The 21813-nt window shown below is 36.1% G+C and overlaps 1 protein-coding gene across 2 annotated transcripts; it reads left to right on the top strand.

Annotated features, from left to right (window-relative positions):
- The first annotated feature begins 2447 nt into the window (after positions 1 to 2447).
- LOC115443292 (cytochrome P450 4C1) lies at positions 2448 to 20851 on the top strand. Of its 2 annotated transcripts, XM_030168647.2 has the most exons (11): positions 2448 to 2545; positions 7023 to 7183; positions 15152 to 15258; positions 15903 to 15993; positions 16465 to 16650; positions 17225 to 17300; positions 17757 to 18063; positions 18383 to 18451; positions 19122 to 19290; positions 19852 to 20031; positions 20557 to 20851. In XM_030168647.2, the coding sequence occupies exons 2-11, from the start codon at positions 7024 to 7026 to the stop codon at positions 20739 to 20741; spliced, it is 1530 nt and encodes a 509-aa protein (XP_030024507.2). In that variant the 5' UTR covers positions 2448 to 2545; position 7023; the 3' UTR covers positions 20742 to 20851. The 2 variants fall into 2 exon arrangements, with proteins under 2 accessions (XP_030024507.2, XP_030024508.2); XM_030168648.2 differs by lacking the exon at positions 18383 to 18451.
- The last annotated feature ends 962 nt before the right edge of the window (positions 20852 to 21813 follow it).

Below are 21813 nucleotides of genomic sequence, written 5' to 3'. Positions count from 1 at the left end.
GTTATGCCAAATAGACGAGATCTATATAAGTACATTTGGCACAATGTAAGTACTGTCAGCCACAAAAGTAGCTTAACAAATCAGAATTCCAAATCGCTTTAAACTCTTGACATCGCTTAAAAAAAGTTTTTTTTTCATTAAAAAAACTTCAAAGCGTTTACTTTGTTTTAGATAAAGAAAAAGAATATTTTGATTGAATTTAATGTGTAGCCTTTTAAAGTTTTGACATTGCTCAGCTACTTTTGTGGCTGACTGTACTTACAGATTCGGTTCATACTCAACACAAATTAACATTGATCTCGAGAAAATTTACTGAAATAGTCTTACACGAGTATAGGTAAAAGTGAAAAGATAACAGTCTGACAGTGTTACTCGGTACGAAACTTTAGTATTACATTAAGGCGATACCTCAAGGTCCATTTTCATACATTTTGTTTCGGCTTTAATCTGGGTAACTAAACAAGTATTGGCAAGTAAAGAATTTAAATTCACGTCTAGTTAGTGATTAGTTCTCGCAGTTGAAAGAAAAATGTAAATATAATTAATAATCATGGATATTTCTGCCTTTAAAATTTCGTCATATTAAATTTTAAAGGCCGAAATATCCATGATTATTAATTATTTTTACGTTTTTCTTTCAACTGCGAGAACTAATCACTAACTAGACGTGAATTTAAATTCTTTACTTGCCAATACTTGTTTAGTTACCCAGATTAAAGCCGAAACAAAATGTATGAAAATGGACCTTGAGGTATCGCCTTAACTATTTATTTTTATTTAATAGCAGATGCGGAAGATTGAATACAAAATTAATATACATACAACACAACATATCTAGAATAGATCTACTTCCTTGATAATATCGAAGAAGAGTTTAGTCCAGCTTACTTCTGGTTTACATGCAGTTATTTTAAAATATCGTAGCGCCAGTAACCCTGACATATCATTAAGTCGTCGCCAAAAGGTGGGTAGTAGTGATAGGAACAGCGCTTTCTCTGTGAAAACAAAAGAGCTAGCATGAGCATGGGGCGTAGCCGGGGGAGTAGGGAGGTTCAAACTGTTCTGTAACTTTTTTCAAATATGATTGCCAATCAATGCAATGACGTTTTACAAATAGACGCGTCATACACTAACAAAATGGCACATAAAAACGGCGCACTATTTGCTATATTCACGTACCTGTACATATAATTATAAATTGGCTCGAAGAAGGACTAAAAAGATGTAGCATACATTCGTTAGAGAAGGATATAAATACATCGACAGTAACGTAACAACGTTAGTGCTGCACGCTCATTGGCCGTTAAGTCGGGCAATTACCTTACCTTCGTCTTGCCAGTATTGAGCTCGGACAACGTATCTATGTAATAAAAACATCTTAGAATCAATGCGCATTTTTGTTGTTTTAATACCTCCACAACGATAATAATTGTGTCGACTGACGAGGGGTAATCATCATTCGTCAGTCGATACTGTATTGGATCCTACTCCACTCACCATCAGGTGCAGTGAAGTTACATTGCTGTGTTCGCATAAAAAAATACTAAACCTGCCTACGTTTGGGGTGGCAGGTCGTCTTTATTATTACTTATAAGGATCACGAGCGCATTTCAATGCCATACAACGTTTTTTTATGTTTATGCGAATGTTAGACATTATAAAATATGATGCACAACACCTCAGTCCTCCAGTGACCACGAAGGCTGCAAAGTTTACGAAATGTTGACAGAAAATTAAAATATTAAAACTGCGATAAAATTTAAAAACTAGATTCATTGTAATCCATAGAAAGTTGTTGGTCGAATACTATTAAAATTCTGTTTAATAGTAATGGTAATTGTAATTGTACCCAATTATATGTAACGAGATCCTGTTCAGCTACTGTCGAGGATCAACGCTGATCATGTGTCAATATAGCATTTCAATTGTTATTATGTACTTATATACATGTTATGCACGATGAAGCATAAAGTTGGTCGACACAATTTTGTAGTTTCCACTTCAGGTAGATAACTATAGTTATTATACATTTGTTTAGATATTTATTAATATAATATATATTTATATGTGATGGAATATCCATCACCATCGTTAATGTTGACAAGTCTTATACGTTAACTTTTGCCTGCACTCAGTCCACATGAAAAAGTTTTTTCAAAAAAAAATATTTTTCCGAGATAAAAAGGACTAAGAAAATTCCACCCGAAATGTCCGATATAGGGATCGACAATTACCATTAGAAATTCTGTAATTATCTTAACCCATTTTAAAATATTATTAAAGACATAGTTCCAACTCAATCAAGAAGGCGATGAACATGACATACCTATAGGAGCCGAAAACAAAACATATTCGAAAATCGAACGAGATTCCATAACTTCAAACTGTATTATTTTTGTACCGTACAGCACTGCCCAAGGAAGCAAGGTCGTTGGATCTTGCATATTTATAAAACGTTCATTATCTATTACACACATTTACCTCAGAAGTGTGTGTTAAAGTGGGAGTGTCAATAGTGCATTGTTTTCAAAATTTTATTAAAAAGGTAACGTTTCATTTTTGTAGTTCAACTATTTTCTATGATATTTTTAATGCAGGTGTTTTTAAAAATATATTATTAACAGAAAGTCCGATAAAATAAAATTGTGGAAACTAATTAATCCCCCATAGTGTTAAAATTATATCTGCTTTTTTTTAACTTTCACGTGCTGATTCGTGTAGCTTACATTAGGGGGTTTTGCTTACTAGTTCTTATATTATGTTATGTGTTTTAGAAATTTATTCCCGTTGGATTAAATTACATCATACTCTCGGAAAGGAAATAATATTAATTTAAAATTGGTGAAACATATTGATAAGCCTACTAATATTATTATTATAATTTACAGCGTTAAATAAAGCGATTGCTCGACTTAGCAGTGGAGAAATTCCAATCGCCTAAACAATAAATGCTTTAACAATTAAATAGGTATCATGTCATGTTTTTTTCCTATTTGTTTTAAAATATTTTTTTGAACTTTTTAACAGGAATAATTTCGTCATACAATATATTTGATGCGTAACTATAACGGTTAACCAGCCCACGAGAATAAATCTTCCCCGTTTCTGCAACCGCTTCTATTGGTCATAGCCTAATGTTATATAGCCTATACTTATAACCTTCCTCAATAAATGGGTTATCCAACAATAAATATTTTTTTAAATTAGAACCAGTAGTACTGAGATTAGCACGTTAAACAAACAAACAAAATCTTCAACTTTATATAACAGTTTAGAAATATAGGTAGGTGAAAAAATAGTGTCTATAATTGTCACATTCGAAGATTCCATCACACGATTTACTAACTGTTTTCCAAGTCATACTATGACTCATAGTCTATCAGGGATACCCCGAGTGACGAATTATATCTTGTAAATTTATGTAAGTTAACATGTTTCTTATCAATTACTTTGCTCCACACTTGCCAAATTAGACCAGCTTGGCGGACTGGTTTCCTCGAGGCGACTGACCCCCAAAAAGCGACGATAGCCTAGTTGGGTGTGGAACGGACTGCCGAGACGAATGTCCGCAGGATCAAATACCAAAAGCACACCAAAAGCACACACACACCTCTGACTTTTCTAAAAAAATCATGTGTGTATTCTTTGGGAATTTATCGTTCACTTTAACGGTGAAGGAAAACATCGTGAGGAAACCTGCACATCTGAGAAGTTCTCTATAGGAATTTCGAAGGTGTGTGAAGTCTACCAATCCGCACTAGGCCAGCGTGGTGGACTAAGGCCTAATCCCTCTCAGTAGTAGAGGAGGCCCGTGCTTAGCAGTGGGCAAATATATAATACAGGGCTGATATTATGATTTATATTATATAAGTAGAATGGCGAACTAAATAGATACGCATGTTACAAGTTACACTTACTGACACGCACGAGACAGCAACGCCTAATGAGGTCAATACGGGTACTGTGCAAGTGTACGATTGTCTCGGTGTCGCAATTGTATTAGGTACACGGTACAAATACGACTATCTCGCTGAGGTGAATTAAAATCCCGGGTCAGGCTGAATACATTGTGACAGGGTTTTTCTATCTTAAATTTACTCAGTCGCAGCCTTAAGTCAGGAAATTGGCGGTGTGATACTCCTATGCGTGCTGATCTCTCTCCGGTAATGTCGGATTGCCGTCTCACCGGACTATGAAAGTGAAGGAACAGAAAGTGCACCTATGTATTACGCAAACACTTGTGCACTACAATATTTCCTGGTACCTGGCTGATCACCGTTAAGATTGGCTGTTGTGACCGAAATTTGGCCGAAGAAGGAATTTATTCATTCATTCACTGTGCAAGTAGCCGCAGAGAAATAACTTACCGCGTCCGGACGGTAATTCGCACTATGCAATCCAGACATTTGGTGGTAGCTTATTTGTATTCGCCCGGATAGCGACCACCGGGAACAAGATGTAAAGCTGTAGTAGCCCTGGCTTGTGTCGCGTTCCGCGATCAGCTTGTGTTCAGGCCGCCAAAATCATGTCGACTGGCGAGGGATAAATACTTACATCTCGACACTATTGGGACTCCACTCTGCTTACCATCAATTGCAGTTTCCACTCAAGTGATTCCTCACTTTGGCGTATAAAACAGGCACGAAGAACACGACGCGCACCAAATATCCCATCACTGTAGTTATTTGACCATGGAATCTAGCAAATTATAAGATAGGTTTAAAATTTCTTATGTTTTATTTTGGCGCTAATTTATAACGATCTTCTATTTTTAAAGTACTAATTCTTAACTAACGTTTTCAATAAATGATCTCAATCCCAATAATTAATCCGATTCCGATTGATAATGACGGTAAACTGTTGATTGAATAAATTCAATTTAGAATGTAGATAGACCATGTCCAGAACCTGTAGCGGAGCTACTTTCGTTTTGCAGATTAAAATTCCAAAAAAACATTAGCCTAAATTATATCTAAATTTATTGTAACTTATAAATAAAATTATATTAAAATTCAAAATTAAAATACTAAATGTACAAACTTTAATATCATAGTGTAAAAATATTTGTAACCTCGCATTGTATAATTGTAAAAAAATAATTAGCGTCAACAATCAGCCGAACGGGTTAACGCAATTTTTATATTAGATGGCAAGCGTATGACGCAGTGACCCGACCGGCTGAGCGGCAGCCGAGCCTGGCCCGCCGCGCCGAGCGACGGCCAGCGCAGCGCGCGCGCATTCGTTTCGGAAGGAACAATTAGTCAACGCTAATTCGGTTCCGACGCGAGACACTTAACACTTGATGCCTTACTATTTCTTGTGCCCAGCTAATTTGCAGCTGCTTAATTTCGTGTTTGCTTCTTTTCCTATTTGTTACTATCTGTACTTTCGCTCTCTTCTCCTTCTATTTTTGTGTTGTGGAAAAATTAACTCTTTTGTGATCGTGATACGGACTAATTTTATTTAACGACCCGGCAAACTCTTAAAGGACTTACAATCGATCTCACACTTCTCCACAAACCTATAAGCTTTATTCCTTATAAGTACATAGTAGAACTTGTAACCTAAGAAAGCAGGCGGTGCCGCGAGCAACACCTACTATTCATAATTTGATTTAATAATAAGTATACGTGAAGAATTAACTACTACTTAACAGATAACAGGTTAAGATATACATATTGTTGACATTAATAATTATTTTAATAGTCTAAGGTTGCATACGGGGAAATACTTAACATACGTCTTGTCAATTAACACATAATTCCATACTATTAAATGAGACATATATTTTACTTTACTTGATTATATTCTTTGCATAATGATTTCTTATGTTTACGCGAATGTTAGACATTGAAATAAAAACTAAAAACTATTTAAACGGATTTTATCGCGGTTTTTTTATATTATTATTTTCTCCCGACGTTTCGAAGACTTTGCAGCCTTCATGGTCACGGGGGGGACTGAGGTGTTGTTCATCCGTAAAGTCAAAGTTACAATATCTACCTACATTTTTCAAATATACAACTTTTTAAAATTTTATCTGTTGACGGTCCGATCTACGCAGAATGAGCTCACAGTGTCTTGAGGTCTGGCAGCCGGTCTTTTGGGATCCGATTTAATTAAATGTAGAACAGGATCCCAGGCTTGTGCAAGCTTCCAACCATCTTCCCTATTGAAATTTGGGTGTTTTTAATTTCAATAGCCTCGCGAATCATCCTAGGCAGGAATCGGTGTTCTTTGGCAAGGATTTGTGGCTTGTCTAATCGCAAATAATGATTGGAGCCTCCTTCAGAATGTTCAGCGACTGCAGACTTCGTAGAGCGTCGGTGTTTCACGTCAGCTATATGTTCTTTTACGCGGGTCCCTATATTTCTTTTTGTTTGTCCTATATAAGAGATTATGATTATATTCTTACCCGACTACGGCGAAGCTTTAGTGTTGGTAGGTCTCTCGTTTGTGAGTCCGCCTGGGTAGGTACGTACCACCGCAATGTCTATTTCTGCCACCAAGCAGCAGTGTGTCACTGTTGTGTTCTGGTTTGAAAGACATTTAGCCAGTGTCATTACTGGACATAATAAGACTTAACATCACATGTCTGAGGATGGCGAGCGCAGTGGAATAAATAGTTATTAAGTATTTATGATATCGCCGTTACTAAATGAAACCACATACTTATCGAAAATAACAATACAATAAGTTACTCTAACCCTAAACGTAAAATAATAAAAAAAAATCAAACAAAATAAATACTTATTAATAAAAGGTAATATTAATTATGTCGGACCAGTAACAGCATGCTTTCAGTCAAAAATATAACGAAATATTGTCAATCTTAAAAAGTCTAAAACCAAGGAATTTTCAGTTGAACAAACTATATTTCGAGCTTGCTGTTAGCTTCTGGCTACTTCCACATATACCTGATCAGCTCCTACCGTCATAAAAATAACCTATAATTATAGAGCTACTACCATTAGTCGGCCATCTGCCACCATTGCCATATTTAAGAATACATATCTTTTTAGGATGCTGTGGCCCTTCATCGTGGTATTCAGTTTACTCGGGGGGTTCTGGCTGAGTTGGCGATACAAGAACAGAAGACTTATACATCTGGCCAGCAAGTTTCCTGGGCCTAAAACATGGCCGTTTATAGGCAATGCTCTTCTGTTCATGGTTAAGCCTGAAGGTACGTATACTTATATAACTGTATTATATAATAATATGTAATAATGCAATCAGTAATAATGCAAAAAAAAGCGGCGATAGCCTAGTTGGTTGTGGAACGGACTGCCGAGACGAATGTCCGCAGGTTCAAAACCCAAGGGCACACACCTCTGATTCTTTTGAAAAATTTTACTCTTTACCACTGGGTCCCAACGCACGAAAAACTTTGTCAATGTGTGAAATTTTTCGGAACCACTTAAGCTAAGGTCCCGTTCATTCATCGTGTTTGCCATTCTAGTTTTTCCACCAGAGATAGAAACATCAAGTTAGTTTATTTGTTTAATGAGCGCTCAGAAACCTTTTATAAATTTCCGAATGCGTTCTCCTGCCAACCGTGGAAATATTTCGGCTGTTTCCTTTGTACACAAACACCTTATGCCATACACTGCTACACAGTATCCTTGGGTCTAAGAACAGTCGCATATCGTCCTCTTCGTATCGCTTCCGATCTCTACTATTATAGTTTAACGCTTGACACACTCTACATAAATGTGAAGATTCCGAACCAAAGAATCCATGTTCATTGGTAACGTTAAAATGATTCCTCCAAATGTGGTAAGAAAGTAGTTCTTTCTCATCAGCTACTATAGATTTGATCGCGTTCACTAATTGCGATGTCGATCCGTAATTGTCAATGTGAATAAATGAGTTTGGTGGTAGTAATTTTTCACAATCAGTTAGACTTGGGTGTCGTATTACGGGTATAGCGCCTTTAGAGTATGCGTTGTAGAATAACTTCTCCGTCATGTATTGGCGGCATGCTGAATTTTCTAATACCAAGTAAAATAAATAACTTGAAATTATAGCGCAGTCCGTGTTGACATGGCCGGGACATCTGAAAATACAAGTTGTTTCGCTAAAACAAGACTATATGCGAAATTCGCTTATACGTCAAACAGACCACCGGGCGTTAAAACGGAACTCGTTTCGTTTACATGCTTGAATAATTTCACGTAACAGGTATATATTGGATACCAATTTTGGAGTGAGTGCCTAATTAATATTGCTAGTTTAGCTAGGTAAATACATTAACGAATATACGAAAATAATATGCTGCCAGCGTACAAGGTCAGCAAGTCAGATTGTCACCGGAGATGAACACACCGCTGCAGCACAGCAAATGGAAGCTATACATATATATATGAAATATATATATGCTATATATGTAAGAAGTAGATTGAAGCAAACCTAACGCAAAAACACAACTGACATAATAATATTTGGCTCAGAGTATAACTATCGCGCTGTGTTGCAACACCTCTGCCTATCCCTGAAAAGGGGAAAAGGTGTGATGCTATATATATGTATGTATCAGTGTGTAAGAAGTAGAGTCAACTAAACCCAACGCAAAAACACAACTAATGTGTTACGCGTGCAATACGACTATCGCGCTGAAATGTTACACCTCTGCCTACCGCTGAAAAGGGGAAAAGGTGTGATGCTATATATATGGATTGAGAAGTAGATTCAAGTAAACCTAACGCAAAATCACAACTGATATTTTTCGATCATAGTACAACTATCGCGCTGTGGTGTTACATCTCTGCCTACCCCTAAAAAGGGGAAAGGTGTGATGCTATATACATATATGTATGTATGTAAGAAGTAGACTACTAAAACCAACCCAAAAACACAACTGATATGTTTCACTACACAGTACACTATCGCTCTGAAATGTTACGCCTCTGCTTACCCCTGACACGGGGAAAAGATGTTATGCTATACGTATAAGTATGTGAGAAGTATACTCAACCAAACTCAATGCAAAATTATAACTAAAAACGTCACGGGAAAGCTAAATTTGCGTTTTCGTTTTCCTGGACGACATAATTATTCTAGTTTTTTTTTAGTTTTAAAACCAAACTACTTAAGCGATGTTGAAAAAAAATATGGGACCAATCTGGAGAGATATTCTTTTAAATAAAAAAAGATTTTTCCAAATCGGTTCATAAATGAGCGACTTCTGAGGTAATAAACATACAAAAAAAAATCACGTCGACTTGATAACCTCCTCATTTTTTTGAAGTCGGCTAAAAAATGAGTTGACTACATATGATCCACATGAGGGTGAGATAGGAGCAGCAATAAAAGAGGCTAAGTTTTAAGTAACTCGATCAGAAACAATGTGTGAACAGTGAATATATCTTAATGATTATGACACTAGATTGATTTACAGAATTTCAAATCTTATTCAGTTAGCGATATAACAATACAGATGGTTATAAAAATAAAGACAAACACTCGTAATTATTATCAAGAAGCAGATAAAAATATAAAGAACTAACTTTCTTCGCAATTTGAAAGTATAGGAACATCTGCCGAAGAAATCAACTTTGATGAGTCTCCTCAAATTCTTGATGTACTGCATACGATGTCGGACACAATGGGACATCAGTACGGTTATAAGAACATCCCTTCTCTTCCGCTCCCAAAATGGGATAAGGGAAGCAATATCATCGAATGTGGTAGTCTTTGGTGGGAAGACTGGCTTCGGCAACGGGCTAGTACGACCGTAGGGTATAGGCACGTCCGAGTCGCTTCTAAAAAGAACTTTCAATATTACTTATATAAATAAAGGCGAATTTCACTATTTCGTTTTCTCGTAACACAAATTCGTCAACAGGTAAAACAATTTAAGTATCTGCCTTTTCAAAAATTATTGCATATTGAAAATAATCAGAAACTGAAAGAAAACAAGCCAGGCTAAAGACATTTTTTTCTTACGCCTCATAATCTCTTAGCAGGTTTCCAGTTTTCTCACACTCCGTAATTCTATTTACCTTTTAAACAAATGCATATACCTGTACGTCATAGACCAGTTGAAAATGTTGTGTAACTGTGGGAAAGTCGGTCTGACTTTTGCTGCTGCAAATGTGTTCAAAGGCGATTCGTCGCTGAGAAATATCCACCTTTGATTAATATTCCTTTTCTTGGGGCTCGGAAGGTCTCCTTTGAACAAGACAACGATGACAGCATCAGCTATATTAAACAAGTAGCTGTCTCCAGTGAATTTACAATTCTGTACCGGACAGTTTCTTAGGGGATCATATCTGCAAAGAAATAATTTAAATAAACCATCTAATACAAGAAGAACTTGCATCATTTGTTACCTGCGGAGACTGTGAACTCTTGAAAATGTTAATCAATTGATATGATATGAAAAGATACATTTTTCAAAAGCCCGACACAATTTTTTTCTCGTGACAAAGTGATATTACTGCATCTTTTTGTAAGCGTAGAAGAAATCAGAGTGTCGACTGATGAGAGATGATAATAATATGATTATCACTCGCTAATCGACACAATCATGCCGCCCTATTTGAACTAGACATAGACCAGGCTGTCCGCTGGACCGCCATAATAGTTTTGCACCTTGTGTAGATTGGGTACTACTCGGGCGAATAAAAAATATATTCATTCTCAAAAGTGGCAGGAAAAAATACAGTAAACACATACTAGCTAGCTTACTATCTTTGTAATATACGAAAATAAATATTCTAAGAAGTATCCTCTTGGTCTTCTTTTATATTTAAGACACGTCTGCCTGTTTGGTACGTTTTTGAGGTAACAAATAGGCATTAAAAGCATTACCGTAGATAAACGTTTCACCATTTTACCGCATTACGAAATTTGAATTTAAAACATTGTCTTAAAATTATCCAACACCATTATCACGTCAGCTTCCGTGACAAAGTAAATGGTTGGCCTTAAATATAATTATCAAAGTATTTGTATTCAAGAAAATTTTGCGTTACAATTGGGCCAATCATATGCGTACACAATGCGTATAAAATTTTTGTTTCAATGTAACCTAATGATAAAATTATTGTTTACATTTTTGTTATTATTATTTATTTTAGTAGATTTTTTTATTTTATTGTTATTCATACAACCCTAAATGTCACCTCTATGGTATGGATATTTCTTTGCAAAATATTTATATAGGATATTAGTATATTTATATATATGAAACAAGTCAATAATTTTGTAAAAGTTTCATAGATTCAAGGTTATAATAGAATTGGGAACAAGCAAGCTCCATTTTTAATCCAATAGCCGAGACTGGGGAGAGAAATAATACGAAAGCAAACACGAAAATGATATTTAAACCCACCTTTTAGTTTTTGGATCGATTGCAAATCGATCCTTCAAATCGTCCCAGTATCGCCACAATAGTACTAGAAATGTTTTATTTCTTCTCTCAATCATACTTTCATCCATATTCTTGTACAAAACTGATCCCAGAGTGGATGTTGTCCATGTCTAATTTATGAAAAAAGTAATTTAATACACTTGATACAACTTAGTAAAACGCATTAGTTTGATCTCTGCCTACTCTTTCGGGGATTGTCACGTTGTGGGATTTCATATATTACTACTTACTGATCTTTGTCTATAATAATGATTTATAATCATTTTATGATATGTTCTCTTATGTACTTTTTTAAAATTCGCATTAAATTGGCAGAACACTTGCAAAATTGTAAATAACACTAAAGTTACTACTTTCATTTCGCGAATTAATTTCCACTCATACTAAAGTTTTTCTTCATTAAACGTCCATACCGGTCTTATCATTTGATTCTTTACGTTGACTATAATTTATAAACATCCAAACCAATGTTTCCTGAACAAGAAGCTATTGTTCTTATTGTTAAAAAATATTGGTAGTTCGTTATGTAAACATTTTTGATTTTGTTACGTCATATTCTGCAATTTTCTGCTCTGTTAAATTTAATTTCATTTTGGACGCCAAGACCTAAAGTAGATGCGGAGTATACTCTGATACTCGGCAACATTCAACCTATATATTGATACACCGACAAACTTTTTAAAGACCAGAAGATCAGGGGGCCCTACTTCGCCTACGAGGGCATATCTGTCATTTTGCAATTACGGGGTTTCTAATCCAAGAACAGTTTTGATGGGCATATAGTTAAATAAGTCGTTTTTGACACTTCTACCTATACGGTTACGGGTGTTCTAATCGAAGGATGGATCTTTGATGACCGTATAGGTAAATAAGTGATTTTTTTTACTTTCTGGCCTATACAGAAAAACGGTTTCGCTCTTATAGACGGAATAGAGCCCCCTGACCTTACATAACTTTATATTAAACATATATTCTTGATTAAAATACCGCAAAAGAATATTTCAAAACTTCATCATCATCAGTCCGTTGCAGTCCACTGCTGGGCATAGGCTTCTCCCAAGGTCCGCCACAGAGCCCGATCTGCTGCTTTATGCATCCAGTCACTGCCGGCCCTCTCGTGCAAGTTATCCCGCCATCTTCCCAGAGGGCGTCCCATGCTACGTTTTCCAAGACGCGGTCTCCACTCCAGAACACGCTTTCGAAACATGACAGGGATTATCTATTGACTTGTCTGGAATCGAATTGTAAACTTCCCGCTTCACAGGTCAAACTAATAAAACAATAATTAAAGGTATACTTATAAATCATATGTACATGTAAATGACTTCTTGTCCTCAATTAATAAACAATTAACATTTACGAACTACGTAAAGTTATAATCCGCCACTTGAGGACTGAATGGCACAATTACTTTAATTATTGTTATGACCAAGTCACAAAGGGTATAAGTAAATGGATAATGAATACTGTTTATTCGTGCCTCTACTGTTTATTTGACCTCTAGTTTATTTAATTCCAATTTTTTTGCTAATTACAATTTGATAATATAAATAAATGTGCTTTGTTTCCATTAGAATTTATTTAGGAGTGAAATAAATGAATAAATAATATCTGTCAAATGAATATTGACCAGCCAGGAGAGTATTAGAGATTCCGCGTCCCCCTGGGTTAAACACAAGTTAGTTTTATATTGTACTTGTCCTACATTATTGGCATTACATACCTATAATATAAAATTTTCGATTCCCTCCAAAACCCTCCCACCCTTCATCAAAATATGTTTTTTTTTTTATTATTTATCATGCGATCAGTCCTTTTGACTATGAGCAGATGAGATGTTAGAGTCGGAGGAATATAGGGCGCTACCCCCAGTGGAGTAAGCGCTTTCTTGGGAATGTTTAAGTTTTACTGGTTATCCTTATCAAAGATGTCACGCTGCTTTTTTAGCCGACGTATGCTTTCGGGTGCATCAAAATATGTGATTGCACATTTTATTGTTTTTTTTAACCCACCTCCCTCCATAGTAAAACTTAACTACGTCCGTGGTTGCCCCTGTACTAAATGGTCTTTACGAATGTCGTCACTGCGCATTACGCAGAGATTTTATGTTTGACCATTAAGATTTATGGGACCTCCTTATTTACGTGCCTCGGAACATAAATTGGAGTTTAACCACATTTATAAAACGAGTGTAAGGTCATTATTTTTTACGTTATGAGGTGTAACTAGTGAACTGAGATTTGAAAATGATTTGGAATCTATAATATAAAAATGAATCGCTGAATGTCTTGCTAGGCGTAAATCTCGGGATCAGTTGAACCGATTGCGCTAATTCTTTTTTTATAATATTCCTTGAAGTACGAGGATTCATAGGAGAGAAAATTTAAAAAAAAAATCTATGTTACTGTTAAAGCGAGTGCGGGGACATGTGCTCTCGACTTTACCTACAATTCATACTTTTCTCATTCTCAATATCAACTTGCCCAAGCAATACCCTCACCCACCCGCTGGCCCATCGTCTGGCGACGCTCTTGAATCCTTTATTGAACCTTGGCGACGCCCGTGCCTTCTGCATAGGTATAAACCCGTGATCAGAATAGGATGCGACCTTTTGAAACTGACACTGTCTGTTAGCCTTAACATATTCACGCTGATGTTCGAGAGAAACAAATAAATATGAAAATGTAGATTTTCATACAGGCAACTATGCGTAAAACAAATATGCTTATTACGTAGTTCCTACACATAAATACACACGAGAAGAAAATCTGCTAAAATCACTACCTCTTTATGGTATTGCGATGTAACAATAATTACAATGAACTGGCTGTAGTACAAATATATCGATGAATGAACAAGAAAAAAAAAACATAAATTTAAATTAAGAACTTTACGAATTGTACTTCCTTAGAGGTACTTCTTTTGGAGATTAACATTTTTGATTTATTTGAAAAAGTTCCATCTCAACTACTTCGCGCGCGGATATTATTCATCAGCTATTTGTCATAGAGCTGGGAAGTAGTACTTATTACGCTAATAATATCAGATTCTATAAGAAACTTTATAAATACCTAAATAATGATAACATTGAATGCCACAGTAATGTCTATAGTATACAGCGGAAGATTAATTAACTCATAGTTTATTTTAAGGAAAAATATATGATAAATCTTATTTATATTTATGCGTGATATGCAATTTATCATTCAATATAACAGATAGATCTTTATGTGCAAATTCCTTGTAAAATAATAATTCATTTAAAGCAGGAAAGTATTGTTTAATTAATTGTTTTTGCCAATTTAAAATACGAATGAATTCAATGTCAACATCCAGCCAATCTCAACGAAGATCATCCAGGTACACAGGAAATATTATTGAGCACAAGTGTGTGCGCAATAATGCACTCTCTGTTCCTTCACTCTGATAATGCGGTGAGACGGCAATCCGACCGGAGAGTTCAGGCTCAGGACCAACAGCTTTAAATGCTTTCCGAGGGGTAATCACACCGCTAACTTCCTGACTCCGGGCTGCGACTGAGTAATTATTAAGATAGATAAACGCAGTCACAATTATCTTGATCAGTTATCCCGATCTGGGATTCGCTTCCAGGACCTCAGCACGGTAATCGTACTTGTACCTCGTATGCATTACATCTACGCCACCGAGGTAATCACTGCTATATCATTCACAATAACATACAATAATGAGCCGTCTGTTTATAAAAATATGTATAATCTTAAACCATATTAAATGTATACATTATTTTTGTTTCAGATCTAAGCAATGTAGTGAAAAAACTACTTGTACAGTATGGTGACGCCATCAGGTTCTGGTTGGGGCCCGACTTGAATGTTGTAATCAGCGATCCTGATGACATCAAGGTAAATTACGATTAAGGTAGATTTAGGACCTCCGTCGATCATGATGTCGCCTATCACTTTTTTTGGGGTAGGGGGATTACCTCTTTTATGAGCCCCCGCCCAGAAGCCCATCTCATAAGTTTAAAATAAATTTTATTTGAAAATGATTGTATTGGACAGCTAATCTAGATAGTACTCATTTATTTCTACTTATTTTTGATAGCATAGATAAGACACTTTATATGATCGGCTTTACATTCATGTACCGACTGCCGTGCAGCATTTTCTCAGAAGTTGTAAAACAAGCTCTTATTTTGCATATATTTTGCTACGAACCTATAGCTGATGCTGATGTATGTACATATACATCAGCAGTTACCATTTCACATTTGAACCTGGTAGCTTGGTTCGTAGCAAAATAAGAGCTTGTTTGTATCCTTCCGGATTGCAAAGCGAAAACCTGCAATAGTTGCCCACAAAAGCATATCACGATTTAGAATCAACTTTTGTAAATCCACACAAGCCGGCATAAATTTGTTGACTAGCGGGGATGATGATCTCTCATGAATGTGGCCGTCACTCCACCACCAGGTGCAGTTCACCTGGTGTAGTCACTTTGCTGTGCCGCCATTGAAACACAGTATCTACTTCACGTTGTGTTTCAGGCATTATTATCAAGCGCAAAGACTACCTACAAAGGACCTCAGTACAAATACATGGCTGATGTTATCGGCGAGGGAATTTTGAGTGGTTCTGGTATGTCTTGTAAATTGTGCCTACCTTGAGTATAAGATGAAGAAGGAAGATGTGATAAAATAATATACTTAATTGTATAGTAAACTAGCTTTTGCTCTCGGCTCCGCCCACCTGTAAAAGTTTTTCCGGGATAAAAAGTCGCCTATAGCACTCAGGAGTAATGTAGGTTACTAGTAGTTAAAAAAAAATCAAAATCGGTTTTGAAGTTCCTGAGCTTAACGCATTCAAACAAATAAACTCTTTAGCTTTAGAAATGGACTGATATATAACAGTGTTCCCCAAACCCAAGCACAACTGGAAATCCAGTTTGTTAACTCATTCCCTGCTACTCAATACCAATCTTTGTCTTAGCTTCTGTCAATGGTTTTAGTGTTTACGAAAGTACTGAATACTCAGAGAGCAAATATTTTACGTTAGATGACGTGGATTTTATTAAGCTGATACATAAGACGAAAAGAATTTCGGTTTTAGGAACAAAATGGCGCCGTCACAGAAAAATCGCAACCCCAAATTACGGAAAACGTGCTATCGAGAACTACACCAATACCTTTAACATAGAAGTAGACTCGCTGTTAACTAATCTGAGAAAGAAACGCACAGAACAACAATTCAACATTTACGATGACATCGTGCTGACGACTTCGTATGCGATTTGCCGTAAGTTCTGCAGTCTATTTCGTCAGTATCTGTAAAGTGCTATATTAACTACTACAATCGAAGCTCGCAGAATTGAATCCCATTTTAATATACACCGTGATTCGGCTTCGTATTCGCAATGGATGCAGGGCCAGCTATCTAGTACCTATGCAGAGGCAGCTATCATACAGGATCAGGGTATATCGGTTGCGGTTCAAATAGAACCTGTTAAATAGTCCTTTTCCAACAGTTATCATCTATTAATAAAGAAAATGAAAAACATTTCTTCAGTTAATGTTGATGATCTTTTTTTCCGTTATTTATGCAATTCCGCCTCCGTTTCTATTAGCTTCCTCTTCCGCGGGTACTGGAAATAATATTCATATTCATGCCTAAATATTATGAAAAATTCCAAATATTACTCTGTAGTTTGCGCTGTGCCTCCAACTGCGATAATATAGTCTCCGTTATAACTTTACACATCGGTCTAGGCTCATAACTTTCATTTGTGATATTTTTGTATCGTAATAACAAAGATTTAAATAAACAATTTCCAACGTCTATTCCATTTGAAGATGAATTTATTTTATTTCAGAGACACTAATGGGGCTGAGCAAAGATCAGACACTAAACTTGCCTTATCTATATGAAGTGATAGAAACAAGTCCTAGGTAATCTATTTTTTCCACCTAAATAATAAAATAAATCTCTGGCCTGACGGTAACTGCCGCAACGCACATCTGTTTCTTTTTTATATACAGCCATAGCAAAGTAATACACCTGATGATAAGCTAAGTGGAGTGGAGTTCAGATAGTGTTGACTCATGAGAGATATTTATACCAGCCTGTTTGAAATTGAAAATATGCATACTCCAGCAATGTGCCAAACAATCATTAGCTTGCGATATTAGGTCTTATGTTTAAAGTAATTTTATTGGATACAATGTCTTGTCATTCGGCACACAAAATATGTTCTTGCACAATGATTTGCACAGCAGTAGAAGATAGTGCTGACATCTATCTCGAAACTTAAGACGCAATCGACATAAGCACCTACAACTAAACATACTTTAAACAATAGGTATCCATGGTGCAACAAATTATTAACAAATATGGTACAATTTCAGTATGTACGACACAGTGTTCAACAGAATGACAAAGTGGTATCTGCAGATAGATCCGATATTTTGGTTAACGTCGGCCTACCGCCGACAACGATACTTCATAAAAATAATGTCGGAATGCTGCCAAAAGATATTGCAACACCGAATGGACAGGTTAAAGACTCTTGAAACGGAAAGTAAAAAGAACTTGATGAGTAATGATGAGGATGACGTAAGGAATACAGAAATCAGCGTTATTGATAGATTTATTCTATCCCAAGAGTTAAACGCTGCAGAACTAATACACGAGACATTTACTGTGTTTACATCGGTAAGCTACGATTTGAACAAGTTTGTTTTAATTGTAAAATGTTAAGGTCTAACGTATCTTCGGGAAAGTAAGTGAGTTTTAATATTCAAATTCCTACAGTCCGAAAAATTCTTGATCCATTGGTCTTACCGTATATGAAAGGTAATTCGGTCGTTTAATTTGCACACTTCCTCTCCTGGTCTCTGATAATGATCATTAAATTATGACTAGCGAAAAGCTACTCAGATAACAACCCCAATAGTCGGGCTAAAAAAATATGTTTTCTGCTTTATCGTTTCCTCATAGTCCATACAAATTATAATTTAAAATAATTTTTCAGAGTCAAGAAGCATCCGCGAAAATATCATCTGCTTTGTTGCTTATGATGGCATATTATCCAAATTATCAGGTATTACTAATATTACTCTCGACCTTGACAGGACCTACCTAACCTTAGTAGACCTAACCTTAAAGAAATCATAAAATTAATGCCACCATATAACACCATACTATTACATTGTTGCCATAAGCTGCTCTATCTACAATTTAAAACAAAAATAAAATGCAACACTATTGCAACATCCTTCAGACAGACACTACAGTTTATACTATGGCTAGGTAGCTTAAAGTATTTTTTGCCATCACGTACTTACTATTCATACAGGACTAAAACTACGGTTTATAGCTAAGTATTAGAAGCTGGAAGTCAGTTTCCATCATTTAATATTCGGACCTGAAAGAAATAAAAGACTACTTCGGTGGAGTATTTGCACTGCATACTTGCACTGCGGTACGGAAGTGGTCTGAGATCCTGGGTTTGAATCGCGGGTCGGTAAAGTGATATTAGTGTTTTTCTACTCAGTATCAGCCCGTGACGGAACACACTTGGCGAAAAGTAGGTGCCCTGGTTGCGCCTCTGCATACCCCTTCAGGTATCAATGCGTGCGTGTGTGTGTGTGTTCGTTTTTTAAAGGCATCTCAGTTAGGGTTGGAGCTGGGGGACATTTATCTATGCTTATCAGCGGCTTCATCCATCTATTTCTAACCTAAATACAGCAACCATGTTTTATTAATATCAGGAGAAGCTTTACGCCGAAATAAAGTCTATTCTGGGTGACGAGGATAGATGGGTAGACGACGATGATTTCAAGCGAATGCCGTATTTGGAAATGGTATTTAAAGAAGTGCTGAGGCTTTTTCCTATAGGAGCCCTCTTGCAGAGAACTGTTCAAGAAGATATCACTATAAGTAAGTAAAACATACTTGCCGCTTAAAGCGAATATTGTAAAGTACTAAAACGTGGTCGTCTGTCATATGTGTGAGTCCGCGTGAGCAGGCACCACCGCAATTTCTATTTCTACCGGTAAGCAGCAGTGTGTAGTCACTGTTGTGTTCCAGTTTGAAGAACATTGTACCCAGTGCAACTACTGGACATAATAAGATGATATCTCATGTCTCGGGATGGCAAGCGCAGTGGAATACCAAACAATCCTTTGTAATTCAAGGTGTTGGATGGTGTTTCTACTGTTTATAGGCGGTCGTATCGCTTACTAACCGCGAACGGCAAGTTCGTCTCGTCATACAAAGCAATAAAAAAAATATCTAGGTACAATCGAACCTTGATTAGAAATTAATGAATACCTGTATTACATATTATAGATGCATCTTTTGGATTTGGATTTGACCAGAAAGATATATTAAATGTGACGTATCAAATACGTTTTCGGTGTAGGTACCTAATTAACAGGAGTTATGGTACACGCGCACTTAATAAAAATCTTTGGAACAACCGATTTATAATTCTTTCAGGTTCAGGCACCATCCCGGCTGGTAGTAGTTTAGTAATCCCAATTTACCACATGCACCGAGACGTACGGTTCTGGTCTCAACCTGAAGATTTTAATCCTGAGAGATTCAACCCTGCAAACACTGCAGAGCGGCAGCCAAATTGTTATATACCTTTTAGTTTAGGACCTATGGATTGCTTAGGTAAGCAAGTACTATTAATCTAAGAATCAGAAATAAATACCGAACTTACTTAATCTATACTTTTATATAAAGCTGAAGAATTTGCTTCTTAGTCGGACTCGTTCATTTACAAGCTGCAAGTTGTAATACCATGTTTATCATCTAGATGATTGGCGCACTGGAAAATACAATTTGCAATCAATTTTCTTCCTCATATAAGTCCAATTGTAGAAGCCACCTTCTTCTTGATTATTTTCGATGCAACTAGCTATTATCATAATAAGACCTAGTTATGCCAAAATGTACTAACAACATTTGTTGATTGTTATTTGTTACAGCTGGATTTTTCAATGTATAAAAAAAGTGTGAAATGGTTTACACACACTTTTATGTGTTAGATATAAATAGATCTTGATGTGTTTTGCTGTACAGTAACGTATCACATTTGGATCAATTGCGTGTTACATACATGCGTGGGTTGATACATTTTGGAACAAACTGGGTCCAACTTTATCCTTTCTTAATATGCTTCCTTGTTCATTTCAGGAAGACACTTTGGAACCAAATTGATAAAAACGATATGTGTCAGAATACTAAACCAGTTCGAGGTGTCGTCGACCGACAAATACAAGGATCTTAGGTTAACAATAGCGATTTCTGCTTCGCCCATAGATGGATACCATCTCAGTTTACGACCGAGATCACAAAACAACGAATTACATGTGAAATAGTATATTTATTAGTAAAACCAAATAAAATTGTTGTACCTATGTCCAGGGAAAACCAAGTTTTAATGATGATGTTAGTTTCATTTTGTTATAATAATAAAAAATGTATGGAATATGCGTTTAATATTATTACCTTATTGTAGAAACCCGCATATCATATAGGTAACTATTTATTATAAGTAGGCTGTGTGCGAGGGTTTCCTTGCTAATAAAAGGAAAAAATCCAATTTCGATGATCCGAGCAAATAAATCTATCAAGATAATATTATGTACCTATTAACTACTTGGGTACCTACCAGTGACGAAGAGTACATATCTCAGAACAATGACAAGCAGTACATATAATCCGATTCTTGCCAGTTTCCCTTTAGATAGAATTTTAGTAGAATCTAATTATTAGGTATCTTCAGAATATTTTGCAGACCGCATCCATGCATATTAATTAGTACCTATATGTTGTGTCGGGTTCCCTTTAGAAAATTTCACTTTTAGCCACTGGTACTTAAGTAATTTATCTACTGTCTGCAGTTTCCCAATGTAGTGACGAGAGATGAAAACCCCTCGCAAGTCGACAGTATTATGGTCGATATCTGGGCGGATATAAAATATATCCTAATCAGATTAGGTGGACTAAACAGATACCTAAAAAATAGGTAGGTATTATGTACTTTTAAAGTTGCGTAGGTACACTTTTATTTTCATTATAATTAACTATTTTGAATGAATAATAATAAGTACATTATATACTTAGTAAGTATTTGCTAACTATGCGGCTAGTCGTAAACCTAGTAATAGTCTATCTTTATACATTAGAACTCTTACTTAATTTAAAAGGTCTTGCATAGATTTACTGCACTGCACCCGCTGGTAGTGAAGTGGGGTCCAATACAATATCAATTTACGAGAGATGATTACCTACCTAATATGTATATAATACTGGAAAGACACAATATCCGGCCTGTTGGAACCGGATATACACAGGCTGATCCCAGAACGCGACGTATTTAAGTGGACCACCATAGCGGGTCTTAACACCTTGTGTACGAAAGTTGGTATCCGAGCGGATATAAAATAT

This window comes from Manduca sexta, chromosome 9, assembly GCF_014839805.1.
Source record: "Manduca sexta isolate Smith_Timp_Sample1 chromosome 9, JHU_Msex_v1.0, whole genome shotgun sequence".
Classification (NCBI taxonomy): domain Eukaryota; kingdom Metazoa; phylum Arthropoda; class Insecta; order Lepidoptera; family Sphingidae; genus Manduca; species Manduca sexta.
The sequence above is the reverse complement of the archived record's forward strand: the minus strand, read 5'-3'. Positions and strand labels throughout refer to the sequence as shown.

Bases quoted from the DNA above. Each gene is read 5' to 3' on its own strand.
- LOC115443292 (XM_030168647.2), top strand. From the start codon at position 7,024: ATGCTGTGGCCCTTCATCGTGGTATTCAGTTTACTCGGGGGGTTCTGG. The intron at 16,651-17,224 runs GTAAGTTCTGCA...ATTTTATTTCAG, and splicing joins GACTTCGTATGCGATTTGCC to AGACACTAATGGGGCTGAGC. The intron at 18,064-18,382 runs GTAAGCTACGAT...ATAATTTTTCAG, and splicing joins CATTTACTGTGTTTACATCG to AGTCAAGAAGCATCCGCGAA.